Source organism: Athene noctua, chromosome 2, assembly GCF_965140245.1.
Source record: "Athene noctua chromosome 2, bAthNoc1.hap1.1, whole genome shotgun sequence".
NCBI lineage: Eukaryota > Metazoa > Chordata > Aves > Strigiformes > Strigidae > Athene > Athene noctua.
This window is the reverse complement of record NC_134038.1, coordinates 58,280,007-58,301,251: the sequence shown is the minus strand read 5'-3', so window position 1 is coordinate 58,301,251 and position 21,245 is coordinate 58,280,007. Positions and strand designations below refer to the sequence as shown.

The 21,245-nt window shown below is 41.0% G+C and overlaps 1 protein-coding gene across 3 annotated transcripts in view; it reads left to right on the top strand.

Moving 5' to 3' along the window:
• The window catches only part of SPIRE1 (spire type actin nucleation factor 1), a 133,123-nt gene extending 111,880 nt beyond the window's left edge, over positions 1-21,243 (top strand). For 2 of the 3 annotated variants that reach the window (XM_074899269.1, XM_074899267.1), the window contains 7 exons: positions 4,076-4,166; positions 5,052-5,194; positions 11,354-11,491; positions 13,034-13,104; positions 13,835-13,862; positions 13,945-14,081; positions 14,926-21,243. In XM_074899269.1, the coding sequence (XP_074755370.1) occupies positions 4,076-4,166; positions 5,052-5,194; positions 11,354-11,491; positions 13,034-13,104; positions 13,835-13,862; positions 13,945-14,081; positions 14,926-15,178 (861 nt within the window). In that variant the 3' untranslated portion in view covers positions 15,179-21,243. The remainder of the gene's footprint in view (positions 1-4,075; positions 4,167-5,051; positions 5,195-11,353; positions 11,492-13,033; positions 13,105-13,834; positions 13,863-13,944; positions 14,082-14,925) is intronic. The other variant, XM_074899268.1, reaches the window with a different exon arrangement.
• Positions 21,244-21,245: the final 2 nt, after the last annotated feature.

Sequence of the window (21,245 nt, the reverse complement as noted above, 5' to 3'; positions counted from 1 at the left end):
TGAAGATTTGGTGCATCTGTTCTGAGAGCAGAAGAGATTTGCATTCTGAAATCTCTCAAAAGTCTTTAAAATTACAATAGAGGCTATATGAGGTTTTTTAATATGGATGAAGCTGGGCAGGATGCGGGAATATTAAGACCTGTCAGTGAGAGTTGGATCTTGAACTTACAGCTTCCCAGCTTGTAGCTCCTTGCATCCTGAAGCTAATGCAGTGTGATATTTCACACGGGAAAAGGAGCAGAAGTCAGTAAAAGAAAATTCTGTAAAGGGAAACGTGAAGGAGGGAAAAATAAGATGTCTGACTGTGACTGTTGATTAGGGAATGCTGTATAGGCAAGCAAAGTCATGTAGATTAAGCTCTGGAACACACAGCAAAAGAGAAATTTAAAATAAATCAGGCACATCAAGCTGTCATAGGGAACAGATGCTGTACTGTTTTGAGGCAACAGAAGTAGATGATGAAGCAATTAAAACGATTAAGATGCTCAGCAGAATACTGGTTGGGGCTCAGGAACACTGCTAAACTATTGTAAATAAACAAACTGAAGGGAGTTTGGGTGAAATTTTCTGAGATGGTGAAGGGGGTAAGACACAACATTTGAAGAAAGTCAAGGTCACTCTGTCAAAATGTCTTATTTCTTTCCTGACTTCTACTTTGTATGTAACACACAGAAGAGCGTATGTGTTGTCCTGTTGCCTATAAATGAATTGGCCACCTCTTTGCCTGCAATTTGAATTTAGCCTAACCTATGTAGAGTTACTCACTGGGAGTTAAATTGCAACTGTGTTATGCCCTAAATTACAGACTGCAAATATCTGCACTGCTGAGCTATGGACCTCCAAATGAGCTATGATGCAGACGCATTTTCTTCCCCCTGCATCCCCTTTGTTCTTCTTTCAGCTGTGTTGTGATACAGGCTACGCCCCAACATACAGTGTTGCCAGCCAGTGGTGAACGGGAAGGTCTAATGCAGCCCTATGCCCATTTGCTGGCAAGGAGGAATATTGTATGAATAGTTCCTGCTTTCTGTCCTTGCTTTTTATCTGCATCATCACTAGGATCACAGTTTCACAGGGGGAGCGGGAAGTGCCATTTTGCTTTGTGTGGCTAAGAGGAGTAGCAATATAATAGTGATTTTTGTTGATACAGACCTAAAAAGGGTATCTTCCTAATGAAGCTACAGCTATCTGGCCAAAATCATGTCAGTGACATATTCATATGTTTTAAGGTGATGCCTTTAAAGCTGCAGCTTTCTCAAGTACATATAAAATGATAATTGTTTAGTGCTCTGTGGAGAAATGCACAGTTCTGGATATTGGCTTGATCCAACATCAAATGTAAAAATGTCAGATAGTCTGCCATAGTAGCCCACAGTTACAGTATTGATATGAAGAAATTCATATGATGGTTCATCAGTACTTCCTACACAAGATTTCATTCTCAAAAAAGCCTTCCATGTTTGAGAAATTGTAGAACAGTAATAGCATTTCCAATGCATGTGTTTGTGCACAGAAAAAGTAATTTGAAATGGGAAACCAGGAATACTTGTTGTCTAAGTAGGTTGATACGTTAAATTTAACAAACTCCTGTCTTCCATTCTCCCTGGGTTGGTTGTTTATACTTACTACTTTTTATACTTAGCCATCGGCTATGACAGTTCATTCCCTCTCATTCTTTAGAATAAGAAGTGTGGCTCCTGGAATCTCTCCTTTAGGTTTTTACCGTAGAGAAGCCCCTTACTCTCTGTTTTTGTCCATTTCTTTCCCTCTGGGTTTTGGGTTTGGTTTTTTTTGGTGGTTTTTTTTTTTTTTTTTGAGACTCCCAGGCCACTGGAATAGCCAGTGTTCATCTGTTACGAAGGAAGTAACTAGAAATCCTTCACAACAGTGGGAGCAAGATGGCGACATCTGTGTGCTACCTAGTTTTGCAACATATGACCGAGACATCACGTCCATCTTGAGTTCAAAAGTGGAATGAAGAATGGTCAATAGCTATTTCTTCCCATTGAAAGATGGCATTTATCCAGATTAGATGGACATAAGAAACATGTCTGTAATCTCTGTTTTAATTTTACATTAAAATATATGTAGGCTTTTGGTATTCTCAGTTGTGCACCTTGTTTTGTCTCTCTTCTCTCTGTCCCAGTGTTTCAGACACAGGAAAATGGAAGAAAAAAGAGAACAAAAAACCCCCAGAAAAGCATGAAATTAAACTCAATGCATAGACTGTTGCTTGAATCATGACTCAGTCTTTTGTAAAACTCTACAGCATAAGACACCAGCAACTGAAGCACTTGTAATTTTTGGTCAGGACTAGATAGGGTCCCACAGAACAAGAGACTTCTCTATAGCAGGGATTGCTTGGATTGTGCTCCAGAGACAACTGTTCCCTGCCTGCTCCTCAGAAAGCCTGTCTGAAGCTCTGGTGCTCTTAATTTATAAAAATGAGCAGCACAGCACTATGGCTATGTGTTTTTAATTTGACGGGTTACTTAGTTCTTTGTCTTGTTAGCTTCTCCAGCAATGGGCAAGTAATCTTCCAGTCAGAAGAATATGTCTTCTATAAAGTGAAAAGTTGAGTAGTTCTCTTTGTCTGGGGGTTATTCTCTTTCACAAAATTTGAATGTTTAACTCCAGACTTGTGAACACTGTTGCACCCCTTCTAAAGAACAGTGCATCCAGTTGTCTTACAAGTTCTCCAGTGGTTGTTTAAGGCAACCATGCAGCTTGAAGTGATACGCAAAGCTATCTGAGCCAGCTCTGTAGCTAAACTGTACTGGTTTCTGGAAGTAAAATAGCTGGGTTAGCTAAATGTGCTGCTCAAGCTTCCCTACAAGCTCCCCATCATAACTGTTTTGCAGGGTCACACTTGATATGTTAAAGTGAATATATTGTTTTGGGATCTGAACTGGTTTGAGTCCCTTTGCAGAATACTGTGTTATGGCATATACGTGGGAATGGTGTACATCACAGTGTCCTCACATACAACACATACACTTGGGCTAAGCATAAAGTACAGGTCACCTGATGGGAGTTTGTAGAGGCCTCTGTGCTGTGATGCATGGTGCTCACTGAGGTGATCCTGCCAGCTTTGCTTTTCTGACTTGCTCTTACCAAAGAAGGCAGTCTTTCAGCCAGTGGAGGTTTTCCCACTTGCGATTCATGTAACTAAGGAAATCTGTGAGAGAGAAGCTCAGTCACTTGCTGGATTTTAGAGCAGGTCACTTACTTGATCTACAAATCTTGACAATTTAAATGACGTAAGTCTCCTTGGTTAAAAGCGTTCACATTAGAGCTAAAGAGCGTTCACACTCAGTCCTTCATCTCTGTTCCTTTGGGAGGCTCCTGTGATGATCTGTATCTTGCCGGTATCTGGTGGCTGAAGACAGAGGTTTTAGGGGAAAGCAAAGGATTTAATAATTTGGATGGCATAAAGCTTTAGATGTCTGAAAGGTGTTAGTCAAAGGCTTTTTCACTTTCATTCACTTGCAGGAATTGCTCCTGGCTGTTGTGATGAAACATGCTTATATGATGAATGAGTTTTCTTTTAAATACAGAAGGAGAAATGCAACAGGATTAGGGATTAGAGAACAGTGCAGTGGAGATGGGATTAATTTCTCTTTACTCAAGTAATTTGTATGAGTGGCTCTCATTCCTTTGGAGACCAGAGAAATCCAAGTGCTGATTCCTTGCTAGTGTGAGAAATAAAGTTGAGTTAACATATCTGCTGTAGCTGCAAATCCTTAGAAGTCCTTGAATACAATGAGGAAAATTAACAGGTTACAGTGGATTCATGCACCTCTCCTCTGATCTTGTTCTTTCATGCTGTAGTTAAATACACTGAATTCCAAACTATGTACCATTTATCCCAGTTTCTTAAAAAACTGAGTGTTGAAATGCCATTTACTCAGTGCTGTGTAGTGTCCATGTTTTCCTCAGGACTTCTTCTAGGGCTTTGAGTGATTGAATGGAGCAAAATACCTTGGATAGCGTGTGATTTCTGTGTGCTAAGAAGCAGGAAGAGAAGAAAAAACAATTCCTGAGGAATTCTGTTTCTTTTCCTCTTGCCATACAGGAGGAATCAGTGCACAAATCAGCAAGTAGCAGCAGCATCTCTCCCTCACAAGTGGAAGACCCCTCTCAAGAAGGTACCAGCAGCAGAAAGAGTGAGTTTTGATGAGAACACCCAGTGGCTGCTTTTACACACTTCTGTTGTCTTCTGTTCTATGAACTTTATCTGAAACTTTTATAGAAAGCTGAAGCTGAGTGTTGTTAATGGAATAAATCTCTAAAGCTGAACTCTAGAATCTTCTGAATAGAACAAATGTGATTAACAGTTGGAAGGCATTAGCCTTCGCTGTATGTGGATATCTTTGTGAAACAGAAGGTTTCATACTTGAAATTGATGTGGAACTGCAGAGGAAGTCACAGGTGAAAAGGGGCTAGTGTACCTATGGTCATCTCGTAAAAGAATTTGTTGCTGCAGAAACACATTCTAACCTAAGACCCAATTTAAATGTTTCCTGCATCTCTGTCACCATGGCAGTGACTGTACTTGTTTGAAAGACACATAGCAATCACCAGTGTTTCTCATAAGTACTTACTGGGAAGAGGGGAGGATCTGTTCTTTTTTTTCAGTCACAGTTACTGTAGGTTTTACCGTGTAACAATATTTTTAATTTGTTTCCAAGTGGTTCAGTTTCACTGGCAAGGTTTTGTAATGAAACGTGTTATCTGTGCATGTACTTTCTGTGGACGATGGTGAAATAAGTAGAATAAGCCAATACCCTGAAACATTGAATTTATTTACAATGGTAACTGGACAGTAGCATGCCCATATTTGCTGGTTTTTATGAGTATTCCTATTCTCTCAACCTGGAGAATGTGATGAATGTAATACCTGACTTGAAGATGCTCTGAGTACGGGTGTGTAACTTCAGCCATCAGTGGTGGGAATTCTGTCAAATCGAAGACTGATTTAAGTACTGAGCAATCTTATCCAACAGTCTGTCATATAAGAACTAATTTTTTTATACTGGTTGAATCTTTAGTGCCTCCAAAGTTCTTGCCCATATCATCTACACCACAGCCTGAGAGACGGCAGCCACCTCAGAGACGACACTCCATTGAAAAGGAAACGCCAACCAATGTGAGACAGTTCCTACCACCTTCAAAACAGAGCTCCAGATCACTTGTAAGTGGAGTGGGTGGTAGGAGAGAGAAAAAGAGGCATGCTAAGAGTATAATGAAAATTAAAACTTGGCTTCAGTGTGATTAGAACTTGACTCAAAGAAAACTCCTCAATTCAGAAACAGCACTTGGCTACTAAAGACATTTTGAAACCTAGATTTGAACTTTGTCTCTCTAGCATATTTAACCAAATCCCAGGTACAGGTGCCTCAGAAAACATTTGCACTTTGATTAGGACTCAGAGTAAAGCCATGTATCTTGCTTTTATTTCAGAATGTTATCAAAACAGATGAACTTCACCTTACTGATCTTCCATTTGAATAGAGACAATTCCAAAGCAGTGGATATATCTGGGGATTTGGGGGAATTTTTTAGTTTTTGGAAGTAGTTAATGTCTGAATGAATGGAATGGTTTCTTTTCCTCCCACCTTAAGAACTTGTGTGTTAATGTTTATATATATGAAAGCTCCTTCAGTAATCCAAATCAAGGTTTGTCTGTGTTACTTTGTTGAAGTTACTGAGGCAAAAACCTTTATTATTGCTTGAAAAGAAAGTACAGTACATTTGATCAATTAGCTTTAATTGAGAGCTGTTTTCCAACAGAGTATAAACAGCAAAGGATATGAAATCCTGGTTTGTTTATGCTGACATACTGATTAGTGCTTTGTAATTTCATGCAGGATATGTTCCTCGTTTCTTTTCCTACCAGCAAGGCATCAAAGTATGCCCCATGAGGTGCTGGTGAATAGAGAAATCGATAAACACATCCTAGTGTTGAAAGGAAGGGAATATTCACTTGCCTCGTCTTGTAGTGCAATGAGTGGTATTAATGGGCTTTGAAGAGTGTTTTTGTTGGCCCAAGAGATGGTGACTGGGATTCAAACCTATTAGACGATGAAGTTGAACAAGAAAATAATCTCCAAATATTCCCACAACATGCTTCCTCCTCTTCTTTTCAGAGGCTCTGCTGGGTTTTGTTTATTATATCCTTCCAAGTAGAATGTAGTTGCTCATTCCAGGTGAGGGTCAGGTCATGTTGATAAACTCACAACAAAAGTAGACTTCTGCCAAACTGAACTTGGAGCAGGATGTATCACACCAGAACCAAGCTGAAGGGTTCCTTCAGCATGCATTTGGAGACATGATCATATAAAATGGATTGCCCTGTCATTGCCTTCTGCACTCACTATATATGGAAGCACAAGCTTTATTTTCTGATAGGCTGAGTCATTCACAGACATACTGTTTAACGGGAGGAGGGGAGAGAGCATTATATGTTATACTGAAGCATTTGCTCCATCGCACTTTTAGTGTATCTAAATATGTTACATCATAATATTGTTCTTGTATGTATTTGAGGGGATTATGCAACTTTAAAATCTTATATATGAGACTGTTTATTTTAAATAGGTCAGTCAAGTTTTAACAGGACCTTTTTGACCGCATAAGTATTTTCGCTCTGTCAGTCTGTTCACTGACATATGCCTAGAAAAATACATACAAAATAAAACCATTGCAGAAAAACTAATCCAATTATTCCACTCCCTCTTAAAAATACTAAAGGAAAAGGGTGAAAAAGCCATTAGGTAAGTCAGGCTATTGTGGAAACACATGGGAAACATTTTACTAGTTTCTTTTGTGCTTGGGGTTTTTTTGTTTGTTTGGGCTTTTTTAATCTTTAGAGAACTGTCACCTGTCTTGGTTTTGGCGATGAAGTGAGAAAGAAGGAAAATCAGTAGTGAAATGATGTTCCGTTAATAAGAACCTATTTTATTTAATACCTAGAGAGCTAATTCTTTAACTTGGCAATAGTGCCCTCTAGGGTGTGACAGACAACTCCCACAATACTTTTAGTTTTGGTAGATGTTTTCTGATATGCTGACACTGGCCCAGTTCCATGCTTTGGCTTACTGCAAGTCTTTCCTTCCCCGGAGGGATGCCAGGTTCTTTCCATGGCTGTGCCAGATGCTGCATATGTAACATTGCCGTTCCCGGAGCGAATACTTCTCAATAAGTGCCGAATATGATTTACTTTATATTTGACTTCACACTTCTTCATCCCTTCCTCCAGGATTGATGGAGTTTCATTTCTTATCACCTGATCCTGTGACTGCAGTTTCTCTCCAAGGTGAAAGAGGCCTCGTCAATAAATAGCCCTCAATGCCAGTGAAAACAGGCAGGAGTTTGCTACAGTCTCTTAGCAGGATTAGCAAGAAACTGGTCTGCCTTGCATACTAACGATGGTTTTGTGAACTGGCATCTCATCAGACAGAGGGAGTTAGACCTAAGTAGGTGGGGAGGGGAAACAGACTTGGAAAGATGCCAAACATAGTCCTTTTGATACGTCACCCTCCAGTGCTCCGTGGAAAAGCAGGGGCAGCTCAGTGACTTTTCAGGGGGTCAGCCTGGTGGTGTGCTCACTGTTGTGAGCTGACTCGGTGCTTAATCAGTGAGATGAAGCCAGTGTCCTGAGTTGTACATATGAATGCCTTTGTAGTCTGTTTGCTTTTTTAATTATTACTATTATTATTATCATTATTATTTTTCATGACCCAGAGGACCAAAGCTAATGGTTTCGTTTATACACAGCATTCGCTTCTCTGCTTCCTATCTATTGTTCAGGTTCCTAGGATAACCAGTTTATTTCCAAGGATGACTTTCAGACCACTTTTTTCAACTATGCAAACAGCTTCTCTGCTCAGCTCTCATCCCGTTGAAGCAGCCATGTGTGGGGTGGCAGGGGCTATGTACTATCTCTGTGAGAGAGCTTTTGCCAGCAGGTGGAAACCCGCAAAGGTTTGCCTCTTTTTGCTGGCTTTGGAAATCACCTTCACCAGCATGTTCCCTCCTAGGGGAGCACTTCCTAAGCTGTGGCAAGAATTAAAGCTTAGGCTGGGACATTGCACCTGATTGACATTGATTTCAGTGTGTGTAGGATATTTGTATGTCTTCAATCACCTCACGGGGAAAAGAAATCAGTTCTGAAAGGACAGCAAACTAAAAATGCAACATCACAAGATTATCAATGGAACAGACCTTAAATGTTACAGCACATGAAGATTCTGCAGCAAAAAATTCAGCAAAACTATTGTAATCCTTGGACTATGTTGAAAAGAATAAGGTTTTATGTTTCTAACAAGATACACTATGTAGAATGGAAGGGCATTTGCAATCTGTTTGACTTGAAAACCTACATATGGTTTTGGTCCTCAGCACACTTACGTATCAGAATTTGCAGAATAACTAATAGCTATGTACTAGGGAAGGCAAATCCACTGAAAAGAAAAACTGAATCATTTTCCACTATGTAGAAGTGAACATAAATAATTTAATTTTTTCCTTCTTTTTCTTGTCTCAACCTGTACAAGTGTGAAACCTGTTGGAGAGTTTATAGTTGAGATATCCAGCTGACTTCTTAGAAACTTTCAGTCTGCAAGAGCAACGAGAGTTTAGAGTGCTTGACTAATTGTGAATTGCAGAATTTAGAGGCCAGTCTGGCACTTCTTCATATTGCAATTCGCTGGGGCAGCTCATCTGATTGCCTAGTGACACCCTATAATGAGAAGTTTTACAAGGAATGTATTAGTGTAAAAATGTGTTAGTCATAAGGAGCTATTAGGTGCATGTATGCTGAGAATGACCTACAAAGCACTTTATTTCACATTACACATGTGTAATTCTTACCACTTGCTTTTCCCAAGCAAAAAAAAAACCAAACCCACATACACACCTTAAGCTATTACGGTGTTGATAATAACCCTGCACAGTCAAAGTGTTAAGCCAATTCTCATGAGGATCTTGGAAACTTCAAGTTCAAAATACTATTTCTAAGTCAGATCTTTTTTTTTCCTTTGAAAATAAGAATACCAACCTGTCTTTAATATTAAAATGAGTATTGAGTACAGTTCCAGAAAATCAAGGCCATTCAAACCACATTTTGTCTTTAGTACGTTCTGTTGTATGCAGGTGTTACACAGAGCTGAAGTTCTCTCACTTGGAGCTGCCTAACTTGAGTGTAGATTATTGTTGGAAGTTTGAGCAATAACTCCAAAGCATCATCGTTTAATGAAGTTTAGTCAGTGCTTAGCGTAATTTTAATTAATTTCAATGCCTTAGAGGTAGTGTAGAAACAAAATATTTTCTTATGTACTTATTTCTATTCTGAAAAGGGGAAAAAAATATCACGCTCTTTTCTGAAATCAGCATAATATTTATCTTCCATTTAATGTTGCATTAACATTTTGTTGTCCTTGTGTAACCTCTGGAATTAAAACATTAGCATTTAAACATGTGAACATTTTCTATGTTTCCCCTGTTGCCTGCTAGCTATTTCTATTTGCTTCAGTGATAATCATTTCCGATTGGTACAACAACAGGCCCACACTATTCCCCTAGTACCTGCTCTACACCTGTAGCAGATCCGCAGACTTTCTTCCAAGGAGCAATATTCCCTGACGTCATCGTTCTGTAAATTAAAGGAATGGGCGTTCATGAGGGGGAAGGAAGAGCTTCAAGTAAGAAATGTATTTCTAAAGGACTTAAAGCTCTGATTGATTACAAGCATTCAGTCGGCCGCATTCACCTCGGACAGTTTCTCTCAGTCTCCCACGATGCAGAATCGAGGGGTGTTGCTGGCATTGTATGCATCCCGCTCTCCCACCCACTTCCTCTCCCGTCTCGCCCCAGCCTTCGGCCGTGCCTTCTCCATAGCGAGGCAGTTGCTATGGGGAGAACCCAGAATGAAATGCTGAGGGCTGCTGGTTGGCTGCAAAGTTGCTTATAAGGAACAGAAGTTACTTTGTTTTGGCTGTGCAGTTTTACACCTCAGAGCAAACTGCATTTGCTCTCGATGTAGTTTGTTCTTTCCAGACAACTAGAGATTCTATACCCCAAAGGTTTAGCTTGCAAATCTAACAAAGTTAATTCAATTCTAGTCTTTTGTGGGGTACCTTAAACAGAGTGAAGTTTCTTTGTGTTCCCTTTCTAGATAGGTAAGACAACAGTTTTTAAAAATGTGGTGGTTCCTAAATGCTAATGTTTGCCAGGTCTGCAATGTAGAAAGATTTTCTTTTGAATCTAATGGAAAGACAGAACAGACCTCTGACTACATGGAAATGTAGCATTTCACTACTAGTCCGATTCATCACTTCAATTTGTAAACGAGATCTCCAAACTGTCAGCCACATCTTTGTATTTGCAGGAGGAATTTCCTTCATTTATTCAGAGAGCATTACATGTCATTGTCATTACCGCACAGTAGCCCCTCTGGGTTGACTGAAAAGGTTCACTAAGCATAAAGTGATGGAAGTTCCCACAGAGGTTTCTGTCTTTCTGTTGGAAATGTATAATCAACTACAGGGCTGGATTACAAATTGGGTTAGTGCTTTTTATTCTCTGGTACCAAATTTAGGAGTTCTCTGCTCAGTATTCTCCTAAATGCTGTAATAAGAACAGATACAAAATTTCATCAGTGGAAGGTTGTGTTGTTAGTCTCTATTTGAGTCTCTGCCATTATTAATGCAACACTGAGTAACCAGTCCTCCTGCTTTATATTTGCAGATTATTCTATAAAGCCTAAATTGTTACTGTTACTTTTCTGGGGCAGAAAGTAGAACTTTTTTGCCTGAACTGATGTAACTTTTTGTAGTCTTGGTGGGATTCTGATCATGTGAGCACCAAGATGTGGTACCACTGAATAAAAAATTCTGCTAGAATGGGCTACTAACAACTTTCCTTGGCCACTCTGGGCATCACAGAGTCTCAAAGAAATTACATGTCTTCAAACAGTATACTTAAAAGTAACACCATCTGCCAAATTACCTTTTCCCTTTCAAACTATAAACCTGAACATTGATTGGTTTGAAACAAATCTTCATAAGGCAAGACAAATGGAGAGAAGGGTCAAGTGGTTTGAGGAGAAAAGATGAATTGTCACTGAAATTGTCATTGTTGTGAAGGCTGAACATCAGACCATCTAGGTCACACTTACACAGCCTCCAGTGGTTTGGAACTCATGTGATGCCCATGAATGAGCCAGTGCTATTCCAGTTGGAAGGGAGAAACCCTCTGTTTCTGGAGTTACTAACCAGGTGGCTGGTTGTCTAGGTTGAAGTCTGGAAGAAGCCATTTGGCTTTGAAATAATACAGGTTTTTTGGCTTCCAGGAGGAGTTCTGTTACCCAGTGGAATGTCTGGCTCTGACGGTGGAGGAGGTCATGCACATCCGTCAGGTGCTGGTGAAGGCAGAGCTGGAAAAGTACCAGCAATATAAAGATGTCTACACTGCTCTCAAGAAAGGGAAGGTAGGGCTGAGTCTGTGGAGGCTCCGAAGCTCATTGAGGGAGTCTGGTCGCACAAGCCTCCCATTTACACATTTGTTTCTTACCCTGTATTGGAGAGAAAGAAGAGAGATCCACCAAACATCCCCTTAAATGTATGACACATGGGTCAGCTTCCTTGAATTACATGCAGAAACATCCAAACTTTTCACGGAAATAGCTTGTTTGTTCAGATTGTCTATAAAAATGCAGTAGTGTTTGCAATTATCAGAGCGTATTTGTACGTATATGTTTTAAACCTCATTGACTGAAGTGATTTCTGTCGCCATGCCTTGTGCAGTATTGCTTAGCATTTCTGTTTCAAAAAATAGAATTACGGATAGCAGTAGGAAACTATATGTGAATCTTTACTATCAAGCAAAGAGGGAATGAAAGCCTTCAGAGAAGTCAGACGACATGTGACCCCAGAAGGAGGCTTAGTATTAGACAATGCATTCACTATCGCTTTTTTTTTCCTGTAAACTGCAGATGGGGAATTGGTATTTATGAATAGAAGCAGTGACCTTTTCTCCCACTTTTGACTAGTTCTGCTTGAATACCTCCAGCAAGTGTATTTTGACTTCACAGTGTATTTTGCCTACAGGCCTCCTTGTGTCTAGTATGCAGATTTAATTTAAAGATCTAATACATTTAAGGTGGAGGAACAAGAATCTTAAAATGTCATTCATTAGATTCATCTGTTGCCTTTTGTCATGATATATAAAGCTTAGTAATGAGCTTTTATCAAATCTCAACATAAACTGATGCTTTAAGTAATTTACCCTGCTATTAAAATTGTTCACTTTTATTTCTAAGCAGATTTATGTAGCCTCACCTGCATCTGTGGATCTTAGTATGTCATCTTTTGTTTCACTGCACAAATTTTCATTGTTCAATGCCTTTCCTTCCTGTAAATGTTCTTAAGCCATGATCCCTACCCCTCCTTTGAATAAACTGAATAGATGGGAGTTATTATCCCACTATAAAGCAGGTTTTCATCAAGTAAGATTGCTACAATAGCTCTTTCCTGCACCTTCTCTAGTTTTCAAGAATGTAGGATTGGAAGAAAATCATCAAATGTTGTCAGCAGCAAAAATTTTGTGTCCCAGATCATGACCCGAATGGTTAGGAACCACTTCCAGCCTAAATGTATTCATGGTTGAATTTATGGAATTTATGCCCATTTGTTCTTGTGTTCTTCCATCGTAACAGTGATCCTTCCTTACTCCTGTTACTCCTACCTTCCCATTGCTTTTTTGTGTAGTAATGATATAAACATCAGTGAGGGTGAAGTAAAAGTAAGTTAATAAATTGTCAAGTATTTAATTTAGGTAAAATATTAAGGAGTATTTCTAAATATATGAAGGTACAATTCTGGACCATTCTCTTCAATATAATCTCAGAAGTGTGGACCCCAGAACTGGATGTAGTACTGCAACTGTGGTCTCACTGATTGCAGCTGATAGGTGAAGTCATTACTGGGCGGGACCTTGCCTAACATTGTGGACTCCTCTGTTCTTCTTTTAGCTCTGCTTTTGCTGTCGAACAAGAAGGTTTTCTTTCTTTACCTGGTCCTATACTTGCCAGTTCTGTAAGAGGTAAATATTTAATATCTGTTAATAAATGAGTACGGTTTCAGAGGGACAACTTGATTTACACGTTAGGAACCCTCAAATGTTTCCACTGTATACTGTTGATTGCTTTTATTTCTGTAATATCTGATGTTAAAAAGAAATTATGCAAAAGCAGTTCCTTCCTAAGTGACAGAATTACGTCCTTGGACTGAAAATCTTGGCTAAAAGTGAGAGAAACACTCATCTGGGGTTTTTATGTTCATGGGAGAGTGAGATGGAATTTACTCAGGCTCCCTAGTCAACAGTTCCGTAATCTCTGTTGTTGGGGAAAACATTTTAAGGCAGTTTACCTTTTATATTCTTTTTGGAGTATTGGCTGGGGGAGAAGGGAAAAGCAGTCATATGAAGGCAAAATGAAAAATTTTAAGTTGAACAGTGAGACAGTAAGTCTGGAGAGCTATGGAATCACTGTCTTATTGTCTCACTTACCGAAGGAGGTTTCTTTATAGGAAAAACTGCTTTGTTTTTTTTAATAGCTTTTAATTTAGATGTAATTCTTGTTTAGCATTTCTCCTTGGTTTTAGCTTCATGCTCTAAGTGAAGTTATTACATCGAAGAAGCTTTAAAAATTAAAATGTTTGTTTAATGGGGGGATGGGGGAGGATTCTAACTCCTGAAAATATTTATCCCTTATTCTTGATTTAAATGTAATTTTTCCCAATGAAATGATTCATGCTCTTGCTTTCTTACACAGGCCTGTATGCTCACAGTGTTGCAAAAAAGTAAGTAAGCTTATGGTTAGACCCTTTCTAGAAAGCTGTTATCTTTGCAATGATCCTGCATTTTCTTCTGCTATTCTTGCAGATGCGGTTGCCATCAAAGCCATATTCTACTCTCCCCATCTTCTCACTGGGACCTTCAACCCTGCAAAGAGGAGACAGCTTTATGAGGCCAGAGAAACCCTCTACCAGTCACCGCCATTCACTGCGGAGCATGTCCAGGTGAGAAAGAACCCACGCTCACATGCTTCCTAAGTGTTTCATAGTGAGTTATCAGTCATTAAGAAGATGCTATCTACCTGTTTTGTAGTTGCCAGTGTTTCTAATGCTTGTAGTAGTTTTTCTGAAGCCTGAAACTTCCACTCATTGCTTTGATTTACAGAAATAGCAATTGTAACAGCATGTCTTAAACCTTTTCAGGTTACAGGTGAAAAATTATATGAGTTTGGGACAATCGTATTTCTGTAGCACCTCTGCAAAAATATCCTTAGCATGTCTTTTTTCTGGAGTGAATAGACTCTCCAGAGATAAATCTCACGGGCTAGAATCACTCACTGAATGGGAATTCAGTGATGCCTTGCACAGATTTATCTTTTTTTCCCCTTAGTTTTTCTAATTCTAATTTTCACTATTTTTTTTTCACTTTGGTGTTATCAAGTTATCTACTGGTGTGGTATCTTATACAGAGATGATTGTCAAAGCTAATCTGAGAAATTAAATATAAAAGAAATGCTCCTTTTTGAGGGGATCTACAGTATAAACCCTCTGCATTAATCACTAGTGCTATGATGCTGTGTCACATTAGTCAAACACATCATCTATTTAAATTTATTAGTCAGATTGTTTTTGCCAAGGTAAGTGTTACACAAGCCCACAGTCAGTGACGCCGCAGTCTTGCTGAACCAGGCAGAAGCTGTCCTCTCTGGTGTTTGGTCTCTTGATGTCATTTCTGGGACAGGAGAAAGGAAGATTTAAATTCAGACTGTTCCAATGTGCTGTTTCCTGAAGGGTTCCCTTGGGCCCACTGCAGTGCTGCTGTGACAGGTCCTGCTCTTTTGCCTTTCAGGTTGACCTCAAGGTCCAAATCTGTGGATAAGTCACATGAGGAGTTTCCCAAAGAATTGATGGAGGACTGGAGCACGATGGAGGTGTGTGTGGACTGCAAGAAGTTTATTTCAGAAATCATCAATTCAAGCCGGCGCAGCCTATCTCTGGCCAACAAGCGAGCCAGGTTAAAAAGGAAAACACAGTCCTTCTACATGTCATCGCCGGGAACCTCTGAATACTGCCCCTCTGAAAGGACTATCAATGAGATCTGAGCCTTGTGCCTTTTTCTTTGCTTCTGTCTTCGTGAGGTCATCATCCACAGGCAAGGTCACTGAAACTGGATTACCATTCCGTTGCTTCGTTTCACTTGACTGGCTTGAATTTGCATTAGATCACAGGATTTCCTACTCTCACGGTTCGCAGACAAGAAGGCGATGCTTAGATCTGTGCAGAATGATACGCAACGGGTCAGCTGTGCGCACTGGAAGAAAATCAATAGTTTGAAATTGTTGCCTCTTTTGTATGTGTGTGTTAAAACTAGAAAGCCTTTTCTTGCTTTCAGTCTTTTTTTTAACCATGCTTTGAATCATTTTTCAGGAGATGAGCTGAAAACTGTTTAATGAAGAACCAAATCTAACGAAGTGTCAGTGTTAGCACAGTAGCAAACAGTAAGTCATATTGGCATTACCACCCTAGTAATGCTCACGTCCTAATTGAAACAGCAGAGGGTTGTATCCCACACCAGACACCGAGTGTGAGCGACTGTGGTCAAAACTATCTTTGAACTGTTTCGGTTGCTCTGAGGTCAGGGTTCAGCACAGAACTCTACAAATCTGTGTCCTGGGGCAAAATACGCGACAAAGCTCTTCACCCATGTGGTTGGCCATTCCCCTGAGCTGCTGTACTTTTTAAGCCTTAGTGTACTTCTAAGTGTCTCCTGAGCAGGTTTTAGTAGTTTACTTTCTATCTTGAATGTATGATGATGACTACTAGTAGCAGTGAATTTTAGCAGTAGACAGAGTTGTACAGTTTATGGGGAGGATGGGAAATAAGGGAGGCTTCTAATTTTAGCTGAATACCTATAAAGTTGTTCTCGTGGTTACTCAGAGAAAACGGTGGGTAAGGTGTATATTTGTATTATAGTGGAACACACAAATACTGCTATAGTTATGTCTGACAGCATATCCACTGATAACCCCATTTTTTCTGGGGTTTATAACTTGGCTGTAAAAATTCGTGTTCTGCTGAAATTTGGGACAGTGCTGTCTCAGATTGGGAGCAATCTCTGTTTTCTTCTTTAATCATTTTTCATTCTTTTACCCCTTTTAATTCACTCATGAAAGAGTGCTAGACTAGTTGTTTAGAAGTTCCATTAATGTTACAATGTTAACTGACATCTCATGCTTTTTTGCACTTTTTTTTATATTCAAAATTCTTTTTTTTAAATTCAGGCATGGCCAGAGTTTAGTCAATAATTTGAGGCCAGATCATTTTGGTGTTTAAAAACAAGCTAACATAGCCAAGTTAATAATACTTGAAAATCAACTACTGTAACTTTTTCATAAATTTTTAATACCCTGAGGCATATTTAATATCTATATAGCAGTGTATTATAGAATGACATAGCAGAAAAGTTTCAGATCTATTTATTAACATTTCTATACTTTGGATTAATGTGAGATACCTCAGAACTGCTCCAAAGTAGCTGGGACTGGATTTCTGTAACATGATTTTAAAGATGTATTAATCAAAACAAATTCTCTTGCCCAAATCTCGTGCATTGAAGAGCCCAAGAGAAGGCAGACTGCCCTGGTAAGGCACGGTGTGGGGGCCGCGGGGCGCCAGGGGTGGTTGGCTCCCTCGCAGTGGCTGAGCTCCAGTCCCACTGTGGGCTGCCTCCTGCTGCCCGGGGGAACAAGGTTTCCCCTTCAAAATGTATTTGCATGTTACATTGCAGCCTTCGGAGCAGCCACTCATATCCTCTCTTTTAAGTTAATTTGAAAAGCACACGCAGAAGTCATCTTAAACCTTCCCAGGGATTCATCCATCCTTTTTTTTCTTTAAACACCCCCTTGGAAAATGATAATTTTTGCATACGCAGGGTTTGTTGAAATAATGTTTTTCATTTTTCTGAACCAATGCAAACAGGAAAAGCAGGGCTCAAGGCTAACTCCCTCATAGCTGTCCCGTGTAAGGTCAGCTGTCATGGCCCTCTCCTCGGGGTACCTCTGGAATAGTGTCTTGCATGTTAAAGCACCTGGCGTACTGGTGTGAGATGCGGATGTAGGACTGCAGGGGGTGAGTGGCACAGACAGGCTGATTTGAAAGGTCTCCTGTTGCTGGAAGAGTCGCCTGATCTCAAGTCACATCAGCACTTTTTCTTGTTTCTGTGCCAAAACCAGGCCGTGTGTTTGCTGCACAGTGCATCAGGAAAATTCGACTGAAAGAAACAGAGGAAATCTCTTGCACCTTTGCATCTCCCCTGTTGCTGTTATCGTTTTCTCCTGGAAATGCCCCAGCCACACATTACAATCACTCAGTCCTCTGCTCAGTCCTCTTCCCTGACATCCTCAAGCCACTGAGGTGCAGGGTATCCAGCACGGTTATTTCCCCTTTGAGAGGTATTGAGGATGTTGCAGGATCAAGGACTAAGGAAATTCTGAGTGTGTAAAGGCAAATGAGTCCCTCACGGCCCAGCTGTGCCCCCCTCGGCCGTGGCAGTGCCCGAGGCGGCTCTGGGGAGGCGGCAGAGCTTCGCCATCTGGCTTTGCCTTCCCGGGGTGCCCAGCAGTCCTTGGCTCAGGGCCGGGCAGGGCACAAACGCTGAACAACAACGTGGTGGTTGTAAAACCACTCTGTTGTTCACGCAGAGCTGCCATGAGGCAGGGCCTGAATAACCTCCCTTTTCTCTTGGGGAAAAACTCTCCGGGCTGCTGACACACGCTGTGGCAGGCTTCAGAAAACGTGGTGTGAAGGGCTGACTCTCCCCTTCCCTCCCATCCCTTCCTCTCTGGCACAGTTGCTCCACATTATCCTGGCATTTCATTCCGCAGAAGAAAAAGCAGCGGGTTGGTTTGTCACACAAAGCCTGAAGGAGCTCATCTCGCTGGTTGCCTGGCTCTCCGCGGAGCGGGCTATTTTTAGCTTTCCATCTCGCCGCTTGCGCTAGCATCCCAAATCCACTGCAGCCGTTTGCCTGCGCGCCCCGCGGCGCTGCCCGCCATGTCCTATTTGCAGTCAGAACTTTGCATTGGCGTCAGAGGATGAAATCAGAAGCTTGTAAATATGTGTAATATATTTATTAAAATTTAGGAAGTCTCCATCAATCATGCAGTGGGAATTGATTTTCCCAGGATGTTTTAAAAAGGAAATGAGTCTTATTTATGTGTTTGTTGGCTATTATCTTTATTAGAGTTAACGCTTTCAGCCCCCTAATACAGTTTGCACTCCATAAGTATTTTAGAGTGAATTACTGCTGCAAAGAATGTGGGATTCACACAGTGAGCTCCCTCCCATGAATTTTAAAAATACTTTAATTTTTTTTTAGCTTTATTAATGTGCCCAAGGTCTGTTTAAATATATCGTAGGAGACCCAAGGAGTTAAAGATGGCAGCATCGGTCTTGTTTTGTACATGAACCCGGTTGTGGAGAATTCAAATCCAGCTCTGCCTCAGAGCAGCGATAGAAGAAGCAAGCAGGCCTCTGCTGCAGCTCTCAAACCTCACCTTTTAAATGATCCTGGTAAAAGTAGTGCTTTGGGGGTTTGGTGGTTTTCTTCCCTTTCCCCATGACTTCCTTTATACAGGGAAGGGTGTTACCTGGTAAAAATAAAATGCCTGTTATAGCCCTTGTCTGTGTTAATTATTTGTGTGGAAGCTGATTTAAAGGTTCTGTGTGTCTCCTTTTTTTCATGCTTTTATAGTTTTGTAAGATCAGTCAGATGTTTCTTTTGGCAAAGAATTGTTAATGAAAATGATTGAATAACAGCTGTGCAGTAGCTGGGCTGCATGAAGGGATGGAAACGTTGAAGTACTCTTAGAATAGCAATAAAACTGCTTGTGTAACCCCAGTGATGTCATTAGCTCCTAGTCAGCATTTCCAGCCACCTTCCTGTTACCAACCGGGTGTTGCTGCTTCCACCACCGATGGTCTGTAGCTGAGGGGCACTTGTCCTGCGTGTAGTACAGGCTTTGGGAAATCGCCATCCCTCATCTTTGGGAGAGCAATGTTGGCAGTCTCTTGGGGAGGTTTTTTGACTGATTGCTTTTAAGTTTTTAAACCAGAAGTGGAGAGAACACTATTATGTTGTTCTCTCCTCTCTTTCAAGCTCCTCTTTTTCTCCAGGCAAGTTCAGCATCGGCTTCCAGGGGTAGTTAATGGCTGCATGCTCTGTAGGTTAAAACTAATTTAAAAGCTCCAACTTTAGACTCCTGCTGGCTACCGCCATGCTTTACCTCATCCAGCAGCTCTGTACATCTTTTAGGAATGTGTCTTACGAGCTCAGTCTCATCTGTGAAACAGTCACAGCACACAGGCATGAGGGAAAGGTGCTGCGACTGTACGCTCTGGTGCTACAGCATATGGATTATGTTAATGTTACCATAAAATTTTATAGTATTTCCATGTTGGTAACTTGGAGCTTCTTTTGTACGTATGTATCTTAAGGCCAATCTGAGAATGTTTATGAATATCAATTCCATCTATAAAGATCTGTTTTGTTGTTTCTGTCTGATTTTTACTACTGTGTTTCAGATTTTTTTGGGTACCTGAAATTACTACTCACCAGAATTTCCTGGTAGAAAAACCGCAAGAGGGGCATTAGCTCAGTCTGACGTGATACGCAAAGACACAGAACCCTTTTCCTGACACGTAAGCCCAAGTTTATGAGCGTTGTCCCTGTGGCAGCTCAGTCGAGTCCAGTGCTGCAGTCCCCTCCCACTGGGAGAGCTGGTGCAAGCTCCTGTGGGCCAGGGCGGGCGCTGGGCAGCACCCACGGGCTCTGGCAGCCCAAAGCAAAGGGAGCCCACTGCCCTCCCTGCACTCTAGGCTCGACATATTCTGGAGCTACTCTTGCTGCTTAGTTGACCTGGCACAAGCTGTGAGCCTTTCCCTGCCCCAGGGTCCCCTTCTGCAAAAACAGTAACTAAATGTGGTTATACCACCTTAAAGAATTTTGAGAATTGCTGCCAGAGAGGCGAGTGCTCAGTGTCTGAGCTGATAGGATGCTGCACTGCAAGTTTCCATCAGCTTTCTGTACTTCAAAAGCAGTTAACGCCACTTTCAGCAGCACTGAATTCCAGAGAGTTGAAACATTACAACACTGACAAGCAGAACTTTGTGAATGAATTCTACCATGGTAGTCCACACTCAACAAGTGTCATAAGGCATACTCAGGAGCTGGAGCCACATAGTTATCAAATAGACACAGCAAATATTACATGATGGTAGCTTCACCTGTTTATTTGCGCTGAGCTGCAATTCAGTAACTTTCCTGTTTCTCCTGGGGCCAGGCTGTTCTGCAGCGGCAGTGCCTGGCTGCACTGAGTGTCAGGTACGCAGGGAGCCTGGGCCCTCTCTTTGAAATAAGACAGAAGCCGCTGCCGCCTGCAAAGGTCGTCAAAATGGTTTTTGTAGAACAGTTCTAGAGGAAGCCATGTGGAACAGGCCCTTCTATAGCTAATATACATTTTTAAGCAGATAAGTCTTTCAAGGTGCCATGCTATCTAATGTATAGTCACAACTGGAAAAGACCTGTTTCATTAACCAATTTATTTAAAAAAACCCTGCAAGAGTGAGAAGGTGAGAATCCAGTATGAAAAGATACATTCTTGGTGCTTCCTATACAGTTGTAGCACTTACATTAAGCTATGGGTTCTCCCAGTGTTTCTCTAACCAGTGAGGTCAATGCTCAGCCATGGGAGCCAACAGTGCTTCAGCTTTTCTAGGACAGGCTGTAGGCCAAACACTTCAGTGTAGGATGGTTAAACTGGATTTCAGGAGCTGCTAAAGCTAGAAATAAAGGATGTGGGCCTGAGTTGGTGCAACTTCTGCAGGAGGCTGGCTTCCAAAGGCTGGTGGAAATAAGCACCGGTTAAGTTGACGCATATATAGAGACAGGCTACGTTCTCAGGGCCCATCTTACAGGGCAGGTAGAGGCCAAGGCCCAGCTTTGGTGGAGACATTTAAGATGGGCCCCTTTCTATTGAAGGGGCTGGTGGTTACAGTACCTGTGAATTAGAAAGTGAAATGAAGATACAATGAGGAGTGTATTTGAGCTGTATTTCTGTTAAAGCTGGTTCCCCTTCCCCAATCCCCTCTTTTAATAAAGGGGGGGGGGGG